Source organism: Daphnia magna, linkage group LG8 (assembly GCF_020631705.1).
Source record: "Daphnia magna isolate NIES linkage group LG8, ASM2063170v1.1, whole genome shotgun sequence".
Lineage (NCBI taxonomy): Eukaryota > Metazoa > Arthropoda > Branchiopoda > Diplostraca > Daphniidae > Daphnia > Daphnia magna.
The window spans coordinates 10,261,694-10,281,198 of record NC_059189.1 but is presented as its reverse complement, the minus strand read 5'-3'; the positions used below and the strand labels follow the sequence as shown (position 1 = coordinate 10,281,198).

General features: G+C 41.5%; 4 protein-coding genes, 2 long non-coding RNA genes and 1 other non-coding gene across 32 annotated transcripts; 4 read left to right on the top strand and 3 right to left on the bottom strand.

Moving 5' to 3' along the window:
• Window positions 1-64: 64 nt before the first annotated feature.
• On the top strand, window positions 65-4,571 carry LOC123475521. 7 transcript variants are annotated; one of them, XR_006650712.1, is made up of 7 exons: window positions 65-368; window positions 1,586-1,995; window positions 2,061-2,561; window positions 2,633-3,273; window positions 3,330-3,545; window positions 3,612-3,743; window positions 3,830-4,570. It is a non-coding gene; the product is annotated as an uncharacterized LOC123475521 (long non-coding RNA). The 7 variants fall into 7 exon arrangements; XR_006650711.1 differs by lacking the exon at window positions 65-368 and having other exon boundaries at window positions 1,672-1,807; window positions 1,910-1,995; window positions 3,830-4,571; XR_006650714.1 differs by lacking the exon at window positions 65-368 and having other exon boundaries at window positions 1,673-1,807; window positions 1,913-1,995; window positions 3,830-4,571.
• Window positions 4,572-5,251: 680 nt separating this feature from the next.
• LOC116927788 lies at window positions 5,252-11,529 on the bottom strand. Of its 19 annotated transcripts, XR_006650689.1 has the most exons (14): window positions 10,396-11,521; window positions 9,882-10,337; window positions 9,626-9,738; window positions 9,337-9,468; window positions 9,015-9,267; window positions 8,613-8,861; window positions 8,421-8,538; window positions 7,956-8,345; window positions 6,217-7,892; window positions 6,077-6,116; window positions 5,847-6,007; window positions 5,710-5,748; window positions 5,567-5,645; window positions 5,252-5,493 (listed from the first exon to the last, which is right to left on the bottom strand). It is a non-coding gene; the product is annotated as an uncharacterized LOC116927788 (long non-coding RNA). The 19 variants fall into 19 exon arrangements; XR_006650702.1 differs by having other exon boundaries at window positions 5,847-7,892; window positions 10,396-10,886; window positions 11,111-11,529; XR_006650698.1 differs by having other exon boundaries at window positions 5,847-7,892; window positions 7,956-8,135; window positions 8,192-8,345; window positions 10,396-11,524.
• Window positions 11,530-11,953: 424 nt separating this feature from the next.
• LOC123475582 lies at window positions 11,954-13,241 on the top strand. Its single transcript, XM_045178456.1, has 2 exons — window positions 11,954-12,005; window positions 12,058-13,241. Exons 1-2 carry the CDS (start codon window positions 11,954-11,956, stop codon window positions 12,993-12,995), a joined length of 990 nt encoding a protein of 329 aa, XP_045034391.1. The 3' UTR covers window positions 12,996-13,241.
• A 177-nt stretch (window positions 13,242-13,418) lies between these two features.
• LOC116929169 (cuticle protein 6) lies at window positions 13,419-14,359 on the top strand. The gene is made up of 2 exons (XM_032936327.2): window positions 13,419-13,507; window positions 13,620-14,359. The coding sequence occupies exons 1-2, from the start codon at window positions 13,496-13,498 to the stop codon at window positions 14,319-14,321; spliced, it is 714 nt and encodes a 237-aa protein (XP_032792218.2). The 5' UTR covers window positions 13,419-13,495; the 3' UTR covers window positions 14,322-14,359.
• Window positions 14,360-15,006: 647 nt separating this feature from the next.
• Window positions 15,007-16,614, bottom strand: LOC123475519. The gene is made up of 3 exons (XM_045178310.1): window positions 16,329-16,614; window positions 15,870-16,137; window positions 15,007-15,786 (listed from the first exon to the last, which is right to left on the bottom strand). The coding sequence occupies exons 1-3, from the start codon at window positions 16,457-16,459 to the stop codon at window positions 15,304-15,306; spliced, it is 882 nt and encodes a 293-aa protein (XP_045034245.1). The 5' UTR covers window positions 16,460-16,614; the 3' UTR covers window positions 15,007-15,303.
• A 564-nt stretch (window positions 16,615-17,178) lies between these two features.
• Window positions 17,179-18,432, top strand: LOC116929166 (cuticle protein 7). Of its 2 annotated transcripts, XM_045178309.1 has the most exons (3): window positions 17,179-17,316; window positions 17,412-17,867; window positions 17,988-18,432. In XM_045178309.1, the coding sequence occupies exons 1-3, from the start codon at window positions 17,305-17,307 to the stop codon at window positions 18,312-18,314; spliced, it is 795 nt and encodes a 264-aa protein (XP_045034244.1). In that variant the 5' UTR covers window positions 17,179-17,304; the 3' UTR covers window positions 18,315-18,432. The 2 variants fall into 2 exon arrangements, with proteins under 2 accessions (XP_045034244.1, XP_032792215.2); XM_032936324.2 differs by having other exon boundaries at window positions 17,180-17,316; window positions 17,412-18,432.
• Window positions 18,433-19,347: 915 nt separating this feature from the next.
• On the bottom strand, window positions 19,348-19,431 carry Trnar-ucu. The gene is given in 2 exon segments: window positions 19,348-19,383; window positions 19,395-19,431. It is a non-coding gene; the product is annotated as a tRNA-Arg (tRNA).
• Window positions 19,432-19,505: the final 74 nt, after the last annotated feature.

The following is a 19,505-nucleotide window of genomic DNA, read 5'->3' as shown; positions in this document are numbered from 1 at the left end:
TCAAAAAAAGATTTGCTTACAACTATCGATTTGACATTTACCTTTTTTTTTTTTACAACTTTAGGATGGTAAACGTTTTTCCGTGTTAAATGAAATCGACTGATTCAAGCGCCTTCGATCATTACTGGATACAATGTTCGGAAACGACAAAATGTTGTACAATACGAGCGAGTCTTCCTTGAGTTGGGCTGACGAGAATCGTACTGTTAACGCATCCGAGTTGTACGAATTACTCTAGGCTCGCCTACCTAAGGCTCATCCACTTAAAGTCGGCGACTTAATGATTGCAATTGAATCTCTTGATCTTCCTCTTTCTAGAGGACATAAAAACCTGCGCAGATTTGGACGTTTACCGGCATGTTTTGGATGTAGATAATTTATTATTCCCTTTCATAGGGCATGCGGACATTGGACCCCCCAACAGTGGTCCCGGAGGGTACCCCGACACCAGCCCCACCCGACACCAGTCCCCCCCACCCGACATTGGCCCCCACCGTTTTTGCAGGGGGCTACAGTCGGCGAAGAGGGCGACACCAGCCCCCCTGGCAATAGGAGCGGGGGCCTTTGTCGTGTAGGCATACGACACCAGCCCCCTTTTTTTTTATTTTTTTTTTATGTTTTTTGTAGTGGCAGTCAACACCAGTCCCCTTGTCTTTATTTAAAAAAAAATAAAAAAAAAAAAAAAAAATTTTTTTTTTTTTTTATCAAATATTGATTTACTTTAATTTAGTGTTCGTTTGTTACATTACACGTACGTCGTTACGTTACAAAAAATTGCAAAACACTAAATTAAAGAAATCAATATTTGAAAAATATTAACACAACCTTTAATTTTATTTATTAATTTTATTTAAATCACTGACAAGGACTGTTGTCGACTCCACTGCGACACCCTTCGATTGAATTAATTTTGGGGGCTGGTATCGTGTGATACTACGACACTGGCCCCCGTACCTTGAATGAGTTTAAGAGGGGGGCCTGGTGTCGTATGCCTACACGACAAAGGCGTCCCCGCTTCTATTGCCAGGGGGGGTGGTGTCGCCCTCTTCGCCGACTGTAGCCCCCCTGAAAAAACGGTGGGGGTTAATGTCGGGGGGTCTGGTGTCGGGTGGGGCTACTGTCGGGGGCTGGTGTCGGGGTACCCTCCGGGGCCACTGTTGGGGAGTCCAATGTCGCGTTCCCCTTTCATAGTGCTTGAATGAAATCGAAAAGAGATTTTTTTCTTCTTGAAAAAGATGTCGGGGCAAGGCAGATTGAAAGTAAAGTAAAAAGTCAGTAAAGAGATTGGCATGTTGGTAGCCGAACATTTCCGTGACGGTAGTTTGCAATGTTGGATTCTAAGTAAACTATGATGTTCTTTCAGCATTCATTTTACGCCATATGCGAAAAATCGGCAAACTAAACACTACGTTTCGGAGATTTCTTGTTGGGTGTCTTCACATCACCGTAGCATTTGATATCATAATTTATAGAAACTACTGAGGAGGAGTTCCGCTTCATCTAAAAGGATTTTTGTTGTTGTCCATTGGATTTATATCTTTATCTCTTACCTATTCTTACAGCAAAGCTGTACAATTCTGTCCAGGTAAATGGATCCCAACTCAACTATCAAATACAAACAGAAACACTGGAAAACATATGGAAAGAAGAGACAACAAGAAAGAAAAATAATAAGTCAGGAAGGAAAAAGTATATGACCCCCCACCCGGGAAATTGAATGAAATGGAGAACTGCAGCTAATGCGACTATTGTCATGGAAAACTACGTCAGCAGTGCGTGCTGAGTTTGTCTTTATTTTGCCCATAAGGTAACTTTTGTATTGAATTATGTCTAATTTATTTTATATTGTCAAATGTATTATTATTTTATATGTCAAGTTTTCTTTTGATTTTAACTGCATCTCATTTAGCAGTAATAAGGTTGAAACATTAGAGGGAGTAGAGAAAATTGACGTTAAACCGGTTTTAAAAATGTCGAGCACGGAATAAGCGAACGGTATTTGGGCAGATTATCGTGCACTTAAAGATAAATTGTCAAATTTTATTATATTTCCTCGACAGATTTTACTTGACAGTTCGCTTGAAACGATCTTTGATTATCTACTGTTATGGACCTAAATGTATAAAATACGTCTCGTTCGGGAAGTATTGCAGTGATCAGTGCGGGTTAAAATTGGCCATAACTCGTAGATAGCAGGCTAACTTATCCCATTTGAAAGGTTTCGGGAAAAAAAGATTTGAAGGTAAGTCCTGTCAATATTTTCCCGCAGCGCATTCAAGAACGGGATTTAACACCTTGCATAGCTATAGAAAACAATAAGAAATAATTAATATCACATTTATAAGCAGCGAAACGAACCACGGGAAGTTCTGATAGAGCTGGATCTTAGTCAAAACGTTCCCTTTCATCGTGGAGTTAAATTATTTTTAGTTTTTTTTTGTTTCCCATTGGTGATGTGTTACTTGGTAAAAGAAAACTCATCAGGAAGTCAGGAACTGGGCATAACTATAGCATAGGCTAACAAATTAACGATTCATAGAAGTTGAGGAAGAAGCAATGAGGTAGGCGACTTTGAGAAGTAATCTTACGAATTCATTTCCTTAGCCACATGTTGAAATCTGTTGTTTTCTAGTTAGGTTAATGACACTGATGTGCGCGGATATCCTTAAGTACGGGAAGTCTTTGAAGAAACTGATGACAGAATTTGACTGCCATGACACAGCGAGGTGTCCTTTTACGAGTTAGACTTCAGTCAACTTCCAACCATGAATTGATGCAGTAGCAATACTCCGGACACACTACTGAAAGAACACACACACGGCAGAGATCATTGCAACCAATAAGAACGTCTTTAAAATCACATTTGTACATATACTATTTCCCTCGTTATCTGCTGTTTTATGCGACTGCCAATTAATGCTCTGGTGTCACTTTTCCCATGACTGAAGTTGAGCAATTCCTTGTAACTCGCGTTGGTTGTATATTAGGATAACAGATGGCGCGACTGCGCCTCTGTCTTTGTTTTGTGTGTGACAAGTGAAACCACGTTTGAATATTTGTGAACTATGTTACATTCCATTGATAAGTTAGATAAAATTAAATTGTGTGATTGCAACTATTGAGTGTTTCATTCATTCCTGTGTTTTTGGAGTGAGAAAAATCAAGTGGGCTATTTTGTGTGCAACGGGTAAACTTGTGATCAGCTATGCCAGCTGCCAGATTCAAACTATTACTTTTACATTCCCATCATGCTATTCTATTTCACGTTGAGAGGTATAAGACATAAATTTTAGCACTTAAAATTCAATAGCCATCATTCTGCTTTTCAGAAAAAGTTGATGAAACCTAAATAGCAAAAGAACTGTGAGGAAAGGCTAGAAATGACACAAACCATATGAGTTGGAAAACCATCATGACAATAACGTCTTTCTGCTACTCTTTACTCATTCATCATGTCCTCTCAGTTTTGATCTGAAAGTGCAATTTCAACAATCTTCTCGTCATTTCTACTTAGCCTATCAAGTGGCAGGATTTTTAGTTGCAAGGTGAGGTATTAGACTTATATTTATGCAATCAGAATCAAATTGGCATGTTTGTGCTTTTTTTTCTAGCTCATGTATCTAAAATGAAAAGAATGCTGGCCTCGAAGGAAGATCTCCAACAATGCAAAATCCTTGAATTGGAATACCTCAAGTCTTTCTATACTCTTTGCCCACTCATCATCTCATGTAATTTTTAATCTGGTAAAAGCAGACAGTTTCTCTTTGTTGTATTGTTAACGGTTAGCAAACAATATATTCACAGCCTCCCTTTATTTCTACTTTAACAGCCAACACATCTCTTCGCCTTGCCCGTCACCCAGTCTTGGCTTCGCCCGTCGCTCCGTCTTGGCTTCGCCCGTCGCTCCGTCTTGGCTTCGCCCGTCGCTCCGTCTTGGCTTCGCCCGTCGCTCCGTCTTGGCTTCGCCCGTCGCTCCGTCTTGGCTTCGCCCGTCGCTCCGTCTTGGCTTCGCCCGTCGCTCCGTCTTGGCTTCGCCCGTCGCTCCGTCTTGGCTTCGCCCGTCACCCCATCTTCACTTCACCCGTCGTCTCGTCTTCGCCTCTTGGTCACCCCCTCTTCACTTCACCGCCTCGTCTTTGTGGTATCGTTGAATTTAGTAATGTGTAATTGTGTATTGTTAATTAACCCGTTGGCTGCCACCCTCTTTGATCCCCCTTTTTTTTAAAGCTTGTTAGGGTCCGGCAGCGCTGTTCTACTCAATGGTCTATATGCCATGGGTGGGACAGTTGCACAAGCCGTGTGGCTCAAAGTCGATCGTCGAGGCAATGTACCAGTAGGGACTTTCCCTTTTTCGATGCTTTGATAGTTGTCTGGAGTGTACATTCTCACAAAGGCTTCTGTCATCGTGTCAGCCCGGATTTGTCGTAGGACAAGTCCCCCTTGGTCGCTATCCATTAGATAGCGATGTAGCTAGCGTAGATTTAGTGGCGTGGCAGCCAACGGGTTAGTTTTATTTATGTAGGTTTTGTATTGTGTTGTATTGTATTGCAAAATGTAAAAATTTGTGGTGGATGTGTGGGTGGATGGAGGGACAATAAAGACTTTTACATATATTTTAAATTTGAATTTATTTCCGTGATCATATGTAGGTACTTGGTTGGGGATCGAACACTTGACCACAAGAACATGAGTCCAATGCTTTTCCATTAGGCCATCTTTAACGTAATAACGACAGCAATTTATTCCTTAATAACCTTGTTTGTAGTGCATAAGTAGATATGCCAACAAAGTCGACAACTGTTATTATAAACACTAATAGCACATTGGTTGAGTGCTTGCCTGGGATTCTTAAAGTCTGAGGTTCGTTTCCCAGCCAGGACTGGCTATTTCATCAACATTGTAATGCTCGGTTGCTTTACAAAACTTCGGCAAGCGAGAAGATCCAAAGACATTTTATGTCAAGAGAGTAGCGGACAGACGGAAAAGAATTTAGACAAAACAAATTTTTTTTTTCATTTTCTTTATTGTTGGTACAACATACATGTACAACAAATTTCACTGAATTGAACCCCCGGGGAGATTACCCGGGGAGTGGCTAAGAGAAGCCGGAAGAGGATGGAAGGTTTCGGACAAGTTTTTACGTGAGCGATTAACCGTTAATTCGGATTTGTGGGTAGCCTCTTCGCCCTCCAATGATATCATCGAACTTGAGGACCCCCACGTCCCCTTTCCGGACAGCGCACTCACAACCTTTACTGCTGATCACAGTAGGGGCATGACCCCCTACGGGCTTATTACGAGTCAAGGGGAAACGGGACCACAGAAAAGAAGGGAGCCCAGATATACAATTCAATTTTTTAAAAATTATAAATAGTATAATGTAGAAGGAAATAAATGAATCTTGAAATTGCCGGTCGTCCTTCCAAACAGTATCATTTTTTTAAATCTCTTGTCTCAATCAGGAACTTTTTCCAATCAAACATCATTTTTCATCTAGGTCGAAAAAACGAACACATATCAATGTAAAAAAAAAAATCCTTGAAGCAAATTAAGAAACTTGCCTTACATAAATTCTACTATAACTAAACTGCAGATCCAATTACTGCATAACATAGACGGCCGATAACAGATCCTGCAAAAACTTCCTGAAATTGAAGAAAAAAATGTTCAGTTAAAAATTCTGAATATCTATTTGTCTGTAACTAATACCTTCTATGGTCATTTTTTTTGTAGATCACCAATTAAAGGCTTCCCAAAGATCAATATTTTGAATACAAAAATAGGTTAAAATTGAATGAACTGATTCCATAAAGAAATAACATTATGCAGCACACAATAGTCCTTACATCATAGAGTACATAATACCACATGCACATGCACATAATACTTCAAAATCCATTTGTAGAAGGAAATTGTTTGATTTTCAGTCGGAATCTGTAATCTGATAAAACACTCAACTTCAAATTCGAAGCTCATTCTGAAACGTAAATATATTAAATATTGTTATCTGCTTGTGGGAAAGCAAAACAACATTAATGCAGATCTATGTTATACATGTAAAAATAAACCTGATTACCAGTGTAGATTAGAAATTATCAATTTCCAGAATCCCTTTTCTGGTTTTCCAAAAGTTAAGTTAAGGTTAAGCAGGTTTTCCAAAAGTAGGTAAAAATTTCCTAAAAAATTATTCCAACAAAACTCAAGCAATTGACATACCATGGTGATAATGAAGTAGTGTGAAAATTGCAAATGGATAATAAAAGTGGAGAACCCAACCACAACATAAAAACAATTTCCAACGATAATGTTTTCTCAGGGGTTGTATTTATGAAGAACTTTGTAAGGCTGCTGATAGTGGGTTTACCTGGAGAATGAAAACCTTGTGTGACAGAAAATTGAACTGAAAGAAATAACATGCAAACATATTGTACCATTCAAAGGATGTCTGGTGACAATACACCTTCAAACAACAATCGAGGGTCAACCATGCAAATAATCGTGAAAAATAGGTGGCATATCTGAGTTTAGTAACCAAGAGAATGTTTAAAATAGATTGTAATCTACATTCAGCAGACAACCAGTAACAACTAAGGCGTAAGGCATAAGAATTTCTACCAGAAGACGGCTTGTTACCTTGGCATAGTTACAAAATTCAATCCTATTTAATAGTGATCTTTCACTTACTTTTACTTGTTTTACCTGACCTTTTACTTTACCACATACAAAAAACAATCTATTTTAAGGATTTGCTTTTCAATACATACACAACGATAGCAATACTGAACAGATTATATCATATCGTTAATATCTGATGAAAAGTTCTTTAAAACACTAAACAGGGTAGAAACGTAACAAACACCAATTTAGTTGTCACTGGCAATATTTATCATAGACGAACATTAACGCCATCTAGTTTTTCTTCCTGAAACCCAAAGAAAGAATTAGAAGAAAGAAATAGATTTTACTTCGAAAACAGTACAATTCTTGCTTTTAAGTGCTTGAACTTTACTGATCTCAAATAGTTGAATTCCAATTTAAAACATAAAAACCTAGCATATCAAGTACTAGTTGCAAGACGAGGCGCTAAAACATTTGTAACAAAAACTGCCATTGCTCGTAGTGTCAGCCTGTACTGTTAATAGCGAAAAAAAAAAAAAAACACGGAATAATAGCTGCATCACCCTAACGCATGCAAGAAAAGTATTTGAAATTTTTCGAATAATACTGCTCATTTTTTATGTTATGCAAATTGTTGGCTAGCTGCAAAAGACGTCAGAGCTGTTTTTAATTTTTAGAAGCCTACGTACCCTTTCCTACAGTCATACTTTATGGTACCACTCTGAATGAATCTTAACAAGTTGCGAACATATACCACATTTTCTGAATGTTCAATTTCAGGAAATGGCATAACGCCTCAAATGGCCGCTTGTTTTTGGGCGACATCCGAACGTTTCCAATAGAATTAGATTAATAATAGGGCAAAAAAGGGTAGTTTCAGAAAGGAGAGGAACAACAACCCACCTAGTTCGACGAAAAACAACTGCCCCCATTATTTCCAACAAATGTGCATGTACATTTAAGGAATAGTCAACAAGTTATCACATGAACTCCTCTTAAAAAGCGAGTTTAAGAGATTTTCACTTAAGGTAAAGCTGATTGATTTTCAATTTCAAAAGTCTATACAGAATCCACTGTTCATAATATTTCCATCCAAATCTGGTCAATGATACAACTCTGTATCCGCGTCCTATAAAGAGTGCGGAGATCATTTGCCTAAGTAAAGTTCGTAAATCAAATCCTTCCCACTCCGTTGTCCCGGGTGGTTTTGCCGTCAGGTCATGCAAGACCCTGGAAATTCCTGGAACATTTGAGACGGCTTCAACTTCTACAACCTAACAAGCGGTATCCATGTTTACACCAAAATCAGTTTTTAAAATGTACCACTTTTTACGTACCTCTTGGGGCAGATAAGTATCAGGAATTGCAGGAAGTCCAGTCATCAAATCCTGTGAAAAGAATGGTGGAAAAACGACCGATTGCTGGCATAATGGAATGCGTTGACTCGAATCGTGATTAAAGTGAAGAGGGATCAAGACGATGGGCATCTGGGCTAGCTTCTTATGGCAACCCGAATCCTGTTATATTTTATATGCCAAATAATCCGCTTCCCTCAAAGTTGCCAAAATGTTACTCGTTAAGAAGGTAGGTGTAACGTTTGCCACCGATTCAGCCTTTCCGAATACGTAGCAAACGCGATTGACATTATGATTAGTAGTTCATCATTAGTAATTCTGCGAGCAGACCCAGTTCGCGACCTAAGGCTCTTACTTCATCTTTATGGAAGTCTGTTGGGGAAAATTGCGAAAAGAGTAAGATATTGCTAGAATGCCATAACGCAGGAAACACCTTAATGCAATTACCTTTATTAGGTTCTACTACACGACCGTGAAGGCGCAATTGACGAACCATTTCGGAATCATTAAGAGTATTTGTGGCATCAGCGCACAAAGAGTCCAATTGAATCCGGCATCCAAGTACCTGTGACATTTTCATATGTGATTAAATTGAATATTAGGCAATATAATACATGTAAAAAAAGAGAAGGTTGATACCTCGTCCGAGACGTAGATTTTCCCAATTAAGATTTAAATCGTTAGTCGCACTATCTGTCACTTTAACAAACGTATCGCAAATTATTTGACGTTTTCCTTCCGGATTCACAGTCCAACACAAGGACAAAGTTTGGCGACCATGCACGTTGGCGAAAGCATCGTAGAAGGTCAAACTTGCTTTAACAACTTAAAACAATTCGAAACATCAAATCTGATCGCTAGTATGAAGAAGAAATGAGAAACCACTGTCTGTAAAAAAAAAAAAAAAATACTCGGTCATAGAACAAGTATTTTAAACCGTAGAAATTGAGATATGTGAAACGACGACGTATCCATTTATCTCGTATCACATTTTGGTCAATCATAAGATTCTGAACGGTCTAGAAAAGTATCTCAAATTACCCGAAGATTGCGCCCGAGTTGCTGTAAACTAGTGACGACCTGCTCGGATTCATCTTTACACAGGAAACCGTTATCGATATGGATGGTCTGCACTCGCGACGAGTCCTCACCCTGTAGAAGTGCTTTATGGAGAAGGGTAGCACAAACGGCGGAATCGATTTCGCCGCTTACCAGCACGAGCACGATCTTACGCCCTAACATACGCCGGACGTAATCGATACACTGCTGCTTATTTTATGACATAATTGTTTTTCTGGCATGTTAAATACTGCTGTGAAATGTTTTGAATAATAAAAATTTGATATGAAACAGAATTGGTTACCTAATTCTTTGTTGAGTAATTGCATGCATAAGAGCATAACAAATTCCCTGAACTGGAAGACCACAAGTAAAGATTGCTGGGTCGTAAAGTGGGGCATGTTCTGCGTAAACCGGGCGTAAACTGAGTTGGGACCTGTTCAAAAGTAATGTGAAATTCATTTTCGGCTCAGCCATTTCATTAACTTAACCCTGAACATACACTTCCATGTTTTCAAAAGTTAAGTGTAACAATATCATTAAGTAAAAAAGCCAACTAAAAAATGTCTGATTTGTTTGTTTTCAATGTTTACCTCCTCAAAATTATAATTGCGTTATACTCTTGTTGAAGCATATGGTCAGCTGAGGTTTCGAGGGCTAGAATGTCAGATTTTACATATTGTTCTCTGACTCAGCAATCAATAACCTAAAAAATAAATTTTTTTATCAACACATTTTTATATCATCTATCACCCATGGCTTTGTGGATGGGTGTCTGCCTGGAAAGCTGAAGATTGTGGAATCAATCTCCGGCTTTCGTACTTTGACCCGCTCTAAGTTGCTGCATACCATTTCTGCATACCATTTTCACTGCCATGGAATAGGTCTATCAAATTTTCTTGAACCCCAACGGAAATCATTTGTAGTTTTTACAGCTCCATAACGGTTGAATTAGAAATAGCTGTCATTCCCAATCAGTTTTTGTAAGCTCCGGACGGAAAAAGAAAAAAGAAAGAACGGGGACAGGTGGGAGTGGAAGAACAAAAAAATCAGCCATCTACCGTTATTGTATACATGGACGACTGAAGGCTGAATTTGAGCGTTTCCATCAGAATTGCAGCATCGGTAGCGTTACATTTCTACTGAGGAAATGCAAATCCAACCATAGCAATAATGTAGTTAGACCAAACTTTAAACATTATGTTCAGTGCCTGTCGATTTTAGACGGAAACGTTTAATAGTCAGTCTGAATTCCTGTTTTGACTTTAGAATGTTCACCTCACATTCAGCCATTTCAAAGAAGATCTAAAGAATTGCCAACATCAAACATACCTCCAAAAACAAGATAGAATTCATATAATACCTGTTTAGGATTTTCTTTTGTTTGATGATTCTTGAGTTGAGGTTGGAAGTATTTTATTCTTGTGTTGCTCTTTCACATTTCGTTCAATCTTCTTGCACTTGTTATGTAACTCCTCGAAATCTAATTTCTGAGAAGTTTTAACACTTTCCAAAAAATATTCACATATCAAATAAGGTATATAATGCCACCACAGACTAAATAATATTGTCAAAATGAAACGAAAAAACTTTGAACTTCATTTCTGTCTTAATGCTTCCAGCTGTTTTGAATACTGTGTATCCATATGAATTACTTTTTCTTGTAAGGAGGCTAGCTGCTGACACATTTTAAGCTCTCTTTTCCACATAGATGCAATAACGGTTTGGAGATTTGATCGCAAAATGGTGGTTTCCCCATTTTACCATGATTCTTCTGTGACATCGAAATTATTAAAAACCTTGCTGACACACAGAACGACATGCGTTGTCAATTCTTCAAATGGGAGTAAGAAGCTACAGAAAACGACAAAATAAAAACTGTATAAATACATGAAACCTTACCGGCGACTTTTTGGTTGACAAACAACCTGTTTACAAAACCTTTCCCCTTCCAATCAATTTACAAAACTTTTCCTATTCCAATCAACACGCCATATCATTCATAAATAAGTTTCAATTTCGTAAAAACCGGTTACAGGTATACAAACTTTCTTATAGCTCTTTAGCTTATAGATTACCATGGTTATGGTTACTTTATCTGACACAAAATGTTTCTTTTCCAAGCTAAACGCTATCCAGCGACGGACACAAACATCGCAAGCCTGAAGTTGATTTTCATAGCTTCGTTCTTCGTAAATAAGACACTTAAAAATCGTAAAAACGTTCCTAAGGAATCTGCTATTACGTCAACTTTCCAAAAACACCAATTCGGTACCAGCTCCACAACAACCAGCCCTACCTGCTGCGGCTGAGCTGCCCCCTACCTGTGTTGAATCTGTGTTAAATCCCTATTACAGCAATCGCCATCTATCATCTATTAAGAAACACATTCGGCAAACCTAAAGCACAGACTAATCTTAGTCTGTGCCTAAAGTTCGGTTTCATTACTTCAATCCTTCGTAAATAAGATACCTAAAAATCAAGAAAAATTACGTGGGAATCTGCCTTTATATCAGCTTTCCAAAAACACTATTTCGGGACCGGCTCAAACTGGCAAAATGTGTCAAACATTTCTGAGCCACTCCAAAACCTGTGTTAAATCCCTATTAACGCCATCTACTCCGACCTATTACAACTAAAGCCATCTATTGAGAGACATATCGTTAAAAACGGGGTCGGTGGTGTACTATCGGAACATTGAAAGTAATGAGAAGATGACCCATCTCTTTGGACAATGGATAAATAGCATATTATTTCTGTTTCATTGTTTTTAATTTCAACTGAAATTTGTCGATTTTATTCCGTTTAAACGAAACGTCAATCATTCACTGACACCAGGGCATATTTTCAATACGAACTAAACGAATTGTAACGCCAACCCATCTTGCCAATCAAAGCTTCACATCTGTTTTCTACATGAAATGACACTGCCGTTGAAAATAAAATCCAGCGTTTTAAATCCCCCCAAAAAATGTCTTCACCAAATACAAAGACCAACTTGGGAAATGGCCGTTGTAAGAACCAGTCTCCGTTTTCGTTGTTATCGGATTAATTTTAATGGCGGCATCCGGACTGGTGGTTTACTACGTGTTCTGTGTTCCAGCCCAACCGTTCACCGACAATGCTGTAATGGATAACAAGGTCGATGTTAGCGTTGTTTGCCCCCCACCAGTTGCTCCAACCAACTGCCCTGCCCCACCTGATAATTTACCTCTTTGCAATTTCGCACCGACTTGTCCGCCCATCCCTTGCGCCAGCGTTCCAGCTCAGGCATGTCGACCATGTCCAACTCATCCGCCGTGCACTGCGTGGAATTGCCAGCCGGTCACGTGTCCAACTGCGGCTCCGAATCGCGTCCCAAACATCATTGGCAATTTATCGTCGTACGAGATGACCAACACGAAAGCCATCGATTTGATTCGACGCTACCCACCGAACTCGTACGAACGCCTACAAGTGGCCGTTCAACTCTTGGGTTTCAGCATCGAATGGTGGGTCAATACGCTAACGGTGCGCAATTGCCGTTTCGACAAGAGACGGGTCTGCACGTTTTGCAAGGATCGCTATCGGTACCTGCGCTGCATTGTGGAAAACGAACTCGATTCCAACAGATACACGGACAGGGAATCCGGTAATGCCAACAGGATTTACATGTTCCATGACCGCGACGGTCGCGATTGGTTCCCGCCCAACTTCCGCCATCGTGTGGATCATTCGACTAAGAATGAGGCGTACACGGACAAGCAGGATCCGAATTACGATGTGACGTACGGCATGGAGACTGACACGTATGAGCATTTTTTCAAAACGCAAAAGGCGCTCAGCTTTTGGATTGATAGACCGGGCACGCCCAACAGGAGGCACTGCACACCTTGCGACGGGAACGATTCGATGGAGCACGTCAAATGCACGACGTATGCACATTTTGATTGGGCTTTGGACTGGTGGCCACCGCATCAGTAGATGTTTCTGTTTGCTCTTTTTAATGTTGAAGACTAAATAAACTGGATAAAGTTGACAATGTTTTTGATTCATCAATCAATGATTTGCGCCATTAAAACAGACGCACTGGGCTTCGATGAAACCTAGCCTGTGTTTTAACCTAATTTAGCCTAATATTAACCTAATGTTATCCGAATCGAATGAATCAGAGATATCGGTACTTGGTGAAAATTGGCGAGGCCATACATTCAGAACAGGAAGGGAAGGTAAACAACAAGTTAATAGACACGTCGGATCGGGGAAGGCCATCTGACGTTTTTGAACACAACGGGTGCTATTCTATCGCACAGGGCGTGGACATCAAGGACTATACGATAAGGAATCGTCTAGCATTCGTTTTCGTACAGACAGCCTTCGATGTTTCACTGTCAAACCTGGCCAAGTGAACGGGGTATAAAAGACTAGGGCAGCAGCATGTCTTCAGTATCCATCCCGAGCTCATTCTGTACACGAGAACTACAATGAAATCCACGGTAAAAAGATTTCAATAACAATTGAATAATTCATTATTGTTTCATTTGCTCAGCCGAGGTTTGAATTAAATCTATATCATTTTGCCCCGAATTTCTATTATGCGGCTGACAGATTGCTTGCCTGTTGGTGTTGGCTGTCGCCGCCCAAGCTCAATACTTTGGCAACTACGGATACGGACTCGGTGGATATGGTGCATACTACGGAGGATACTACCCCTACACCGGTGTTCGAACTGCTGCCGTCCCTGCTGCCTACCCCGTTTCTTATGGTTACCCATCTTTCTCCGCCAGCCAGTACCACGCACAGGATGAGCTCGGCCAGGCCCGTTTCGGCTATGCCCACCCAGGACAGGCCGCTTCCAACCTTCGTGATGCTTTCGGCAACCAAGTCGGCAGCTACGCTTACTTCAACCCAGAGGGTAAAGAGGTCCGCGTTTCCTACACCGCCGACTCACGAGGCTTCCGCGTCCTCTCCAACGACCTGCCCGTTGCCCCAGTCTCCAACTTGGTAGCCCCCGTCCCAGTCCAGGACACCCCCGAGGTTGCCAAAGCCAAGGCTGAACACGCTGTGGCCGTTGCTGCTGCTCAAGCTGCTGCTCCCGCCGCCCCAACCACCGAAGTCCGATTGAAACGCCAAAGCGAAGCAGCTCATCCATTCCCCGCCCACGTCGGAGTTGGTCAGATCGGTGGAGCCCATCCCGGCCCTGCCCATGTTGGTGCCGGTCAAATCGGTGGTGCTCACCCTGGCCCTGCTCATGTCGGAGCTAACCACCGAGGTGGAGCTCATCCTTGCCCTGCTTTTGTCGCTTGTTAAGAAAAGAAATACAGTAATCTGGTCATTGTGTTTGAAAATCTTTGTTTCTGATTTGATTGATACTGAATCTATAGTTTGGCCTGTCGGTCATACATCGTTCCGTTATGCGTCTATTTCAGAATAGGAAAGACTCTTTTATCCCTTTCTCGTTGCGAAGGAAATAGGCAAACAGAAGCAGACTTGAATTGCTCAGTCCCCACAATATTATTCTCTCGATCGCTGTGTCTATGTGTAATAGAACCACCGTGAACGTATCGTACCAGAGAACACGACCCATTTCCGAATTCTATACGAAACACACAAAAAAACAGAACATTAAAAGTCTCAGCAGTTGAGTGCGGTTGGAAAAGGGATATTTACTCAAATTGTTGTTGATTTTGTTTGATGGGACTAAGAATTCCAAGGGGTATCAGCGGTACGCCAGGTAGTAGTACCATCAGATGATTATGTCACAAAATCGTTATAAATAAATTACGCAATTATCAATACGCAAGTATTTAAATATAATTTTTGAATGTAGTCAACAGTCTGGTTTTAATGATGTGTGATTTGATTCGAGTCGCTGACGATATAGGAAAACGGCAATTTCAGCTCGGTTGGCCTTACGATGGCGTCCTCCGTGCACACAACATTTACAAAAGCAAATAATGCAAATCTTTAGACAGCAATTGATGCGAATCAAAAATAATTGTTCTTGAATTCTATTTCGTTTTCTATGTGCAAAATGTGTTTAACCAATGTTGCCGATTTGACAAGGTAAGAAGAAAGTGCAATTATTTCATATACTCAAACGTAATAAAGTGGCTGATTTATTCACACCCAAATAATTCACGTGTCAAATAAGAATCAAAATGCATAGTTGAGTGAAGGAACTATCAGTCTGGAACACTGCATCACCAAGACGAAGCGAGAGTATACCAAACAAACCGTTTGGTATACACAAAGCCTATAGGTGTTGGTTGCAGCATAGTCCGGCTCGCGTTCAATACGAGTAGCTGACTGAAGACATCGTTATTTGAGTGGCCTTATTCCCGTCCGGAAAAATCACGTCACCGATGGCTGTTACGAAAAACTGCTCCTCTTGAGAAATAAGGTATTCTTCAACTCCTGGTACAACACTGTACGGGGCGATGTGGTTTGCGCTTTTCTTTCCCTGGATTATAAAAAGCGTCCCTTGCCCGCTGGAAGTACTGGCGTAATTTTGAGCAATTTCCAAATTCGTACTAGATGACAGGAACCTGTTGAAACGGATATACTGGTTCACTTCAGCTGGCACTGTGTAACTGACTCCCCTGTAAAGCTCAAACTCATAATCTTGACACGCTAGCAAAAGAAGACCAAAATATCCCTTGTAGTAGTATGAATTATAGTCTGAATCATCGCGGAATGCGCTTGTTTCTTCATTGAACGCAGCGTAAAGATATTCGGGTTCTGTCATGGAGTACGCATATGCGGCCAATTGTTCCTGTAAAAGATATTCCCAAATCAAGTTTGTTTTCATACTTCTAACGCCCTTTTTTGGGGGGGTGGGGAGACGGGGTGGCTTACTGAATTGTAAGTAGGGTTAGCAGCGACAGCAATGTCCCAAATAATTCTTAATTTTTCATTGTTTGCCATATCGTCCTCGAGCATAATCTCAGCTCGAACCGTAGGAAGTACTGCAGGATCCACCTCGTAAAGATCGTACGTGACGTTCATGTACAAGTTGGGTTGCCGATTGAAGGGTTCGTATGACCTTTCTACTCCGTATGCGTCTATATCGACTTTCACACCAAGACGAGTTTGGATTCCTGATGGGGGACTGATTATTGGCGATCTATAGATTGCACGTGCAAATTGGAAAATGCTAAATCTTACAACACAACATTCGTGGCTGCTATACGATATTATACACAAATGGTCAGTTTAAAAAAAATGTTTGTTACATTGTGTAGCGAGGAAGTGAAAAATGTGGCTGTTTAAAGTAATAAGCAAACATCTATAATTTAATTAGCAGGTTGTACTCACGTGTTACTTAAAAGACCATTGAACAGAAGAACAGCAAGCAAGGCAAACATTTTATTCAGCGCCATCGTCGGAAAAGCTTCAGATCTGTTCAACTGTGTGGCGAGCATTGTAGTCTTGCTGAGCTCAGCCATTTTAAATATTAGAGCGTTTATTCATGTAGGTTATACTCGGCAAGCCATTCCAGTTGTCTATTAGATAACCACAAAAAACAAACATCTGTTTGTGGTAAGACCCAGAAGCACTGTGCTCCCGTTGACCGTTATTCCCTTTTGAAGCCTGTAAGTACTCGAATAGGAAGTAACACTTGTACGTAGCTATCAGACGAGGGCTGTTGCGGCAGCAGTGTCAATATATATATCTAAACGAAACGCTACACGCCAAACAGATGATGTTCTATTTAAAAATTGCGCTTTCCTTTATACCTGATCGTGGCAACATAGGCTGGGACAACTATAAACTGCTCCAAAACAAATTGATTGCATCAGACAGGACGGTGGTGCTCCCTATGCGTGCTATGCGTAACAGCGTAAATTTTTCAAGTTCAATCATTTTGAATCTCAACTCATTCGAAGGGAAGACCAAATGAAATTCGATATAAGATAAGTGGGTAAGCTTTGCTGAGTGATGTGGGTCTACAACTTGATCTTCGCCGATCAAGCGCAGCATGAATCATTTCCTTTTCGATGCAAGCAAATATTGACGCCAAAGAATTCATCAAAAATGAGTTAGTAACATCTTGTTGTCTCGTATCAAGGTCGTTAAGCGATTGCACGCGTGGATAAGGATGTCCATGATTTAGGGTGTTGTCAAGGCAAAACAATTGAGAAACCTGCAGACTTGTCTTCGACTTGACTACCTTGGATGCTCACGTTGGCTTCTGGAGTAGGTGGACGAGTATATAAACGCCGGGCAACAGTCGATCAATAGCATTCTTACCGAGCTCCTCTTCTCTACTCTTCACCTTCAGCGAACTACGATGAAGTCCACGGTAAAACTAAATGATAGTTCCATCATTGTCTTCATCGCTCGGCACAAAATGAATTCAAACAATACTTTATTGCGTTTTTTCATTGACATTTACAGATTGCGTGCCTGTTGGTGTTGGCTGTCGCCGCCCAAGCTCAATACTTTGGCAACTACGGATACGGACTCGGTGGATATGGTGGATACTACGGAGGATACTACCCCTACGCCAGTGTTGTTCCCTCAAATGCCGTTCCCGCTGCCGTCCCCACTGCCGTTCGCGCTGCCGTCCCTGCTGCCTACCCCGTTGCTTATGGCTACCCATCTTTCACCGCCAGCCAGTACCACGCCCAGGATGAGCTCGGCCAGGCCAGCTACGGTTATGCCCACCCTGGACAGTCCGCTACCAACCTTCGTGATGCTTTCGGCAACCAAGTCGGCAGCTACGCTTACCTCAACCCAGAGGGTAAAGAGGTCCGCGTTTCCTACACCGCTGACTCCCGAGGCTTCCGCGTCCTCTCCAACGACCTGCCCGTTGCCCCAGTCGCCAACTTGGTAGCACCCGTCCCAGTCCAGGACACCCCCGAAGTTGCCCAAGCCAAGGCTGAACACGCTGCCGCTGTTACTGCCGCCAAGTCTGGAGTCGTCCCTGCTGCCCCCGTTGCTGCCGCTGTTGCCCTTCCGGCTCCAGTTCAGGACACACCCGAGGTAGCCGCTGCCAAGGCGCAATTCGCCATCAAATACGCCGAGGCCAAAGCTGCCGCTACTCCGGCTGCTGCTCCAGTCCGCGCTAAACGCCAGATCCTGAGCTACGGTGCCGCTCCATTCGCTTACAACTACCCCGGCTACAACTACCCCGGCCACAACTACCCCGGCTACAACTACGGCTACGCCGCTGCTCCTTTCGCTTACAACTTTGCCGCTCCCGCTGCAGTGGCTGCTCCCGCAGTGCCCGTCCGTGATGCCACTCTGACCAAGACCGTCCTCACCCCCGGACACGCCGTTGCTTACCGTGTCGACTAAAACATCGAACTGTTTCCGCTTCCTTCATTCCTGTCCTTTTTTTCCTTTCGTGGTTTTGATTTGTTTCTAAAATCTTTTTTATTCAATCGTTTTGTAATAAAAAAGGGGAAAAAACAAACGAACTTATGTCTCCATTCAAATATCTTACTGGATAGAACTGGAAATGAATGGAAATGAAACTGATCAATTTAAGCCGATGTGTGCCATATTCAGTTTATGCCGTTAATGGAAGAAGGTAACTAATTGTTAAGTTCAGCTGCAGCAGCTTCAAATTCAGGGCTACATGCGAGGCCAATAACATACACAACTGAAAGCGGACTGCAATTGCGCATTGAGCCACCCACAAATGTATGAAGAGGCCTACCTATTGTCTCTGTAATCCTGAATGCCGTTGACATTACGAAAAGTGATTCGCAACATCATCTCTCCCATTCTCAAATCGCAGCTCTTTACGCTCTTTAGTCTATATCACCAGTGGCCCTGTATAATGCAACCATCTATGTGAAAGAGGTCAATCATCGATTCGCTGTGTGGCGCTTTCATTGCCACGTCAATGCTGAAAAGGTATACATAACCACGTCAAGGCAATTCTTGCGAATTGATGGCGATAACATGCCCCAATCAGAAAGCAACCCTATATAGATACGTTGGAAAGATTGTTCTTCTATGTTTTCCGAGGAATTCACTTAGCAGTTATTTATTTAAAAGGATTCATTCAATTTCGAATTGGGCCACTGGTTTTCAGCTCAGGAAATTCTAGCACAGCCACTCCTATTTCTGTGTTGTGCGTCAGATGAAGGTAAAAGTTAGAAGGCTGACACATGCACCACTTCGTCCATCAAAATACGGAAGATTCTAATTGTGGACTTTGCAGCCTTGCTCTAGGATAGAACATATGGAAAGGAATGAGAGCGATGTTGAACAGAAGGTCTTTCGTAATGGAGAGCTTCTTCCATTTGACGCTACCCCAATATCAACCATAACACAAGAGAAGCGTATCACGTCAGTAAGAAAACGTAAATTAAACATCAATTAATCGTGGCGGGACTCGAACCCGCAATTTTCGGATGGCTGGAATGATAGAAGTCCGACGCCTTATCCATTAGGCCACACGATCTTGCTAATTAAAAGCTTGCGTGTGATTCAAAATGAGCCGAAGATTTGCCAAGGTTAAAGAGATGCCAACATTCA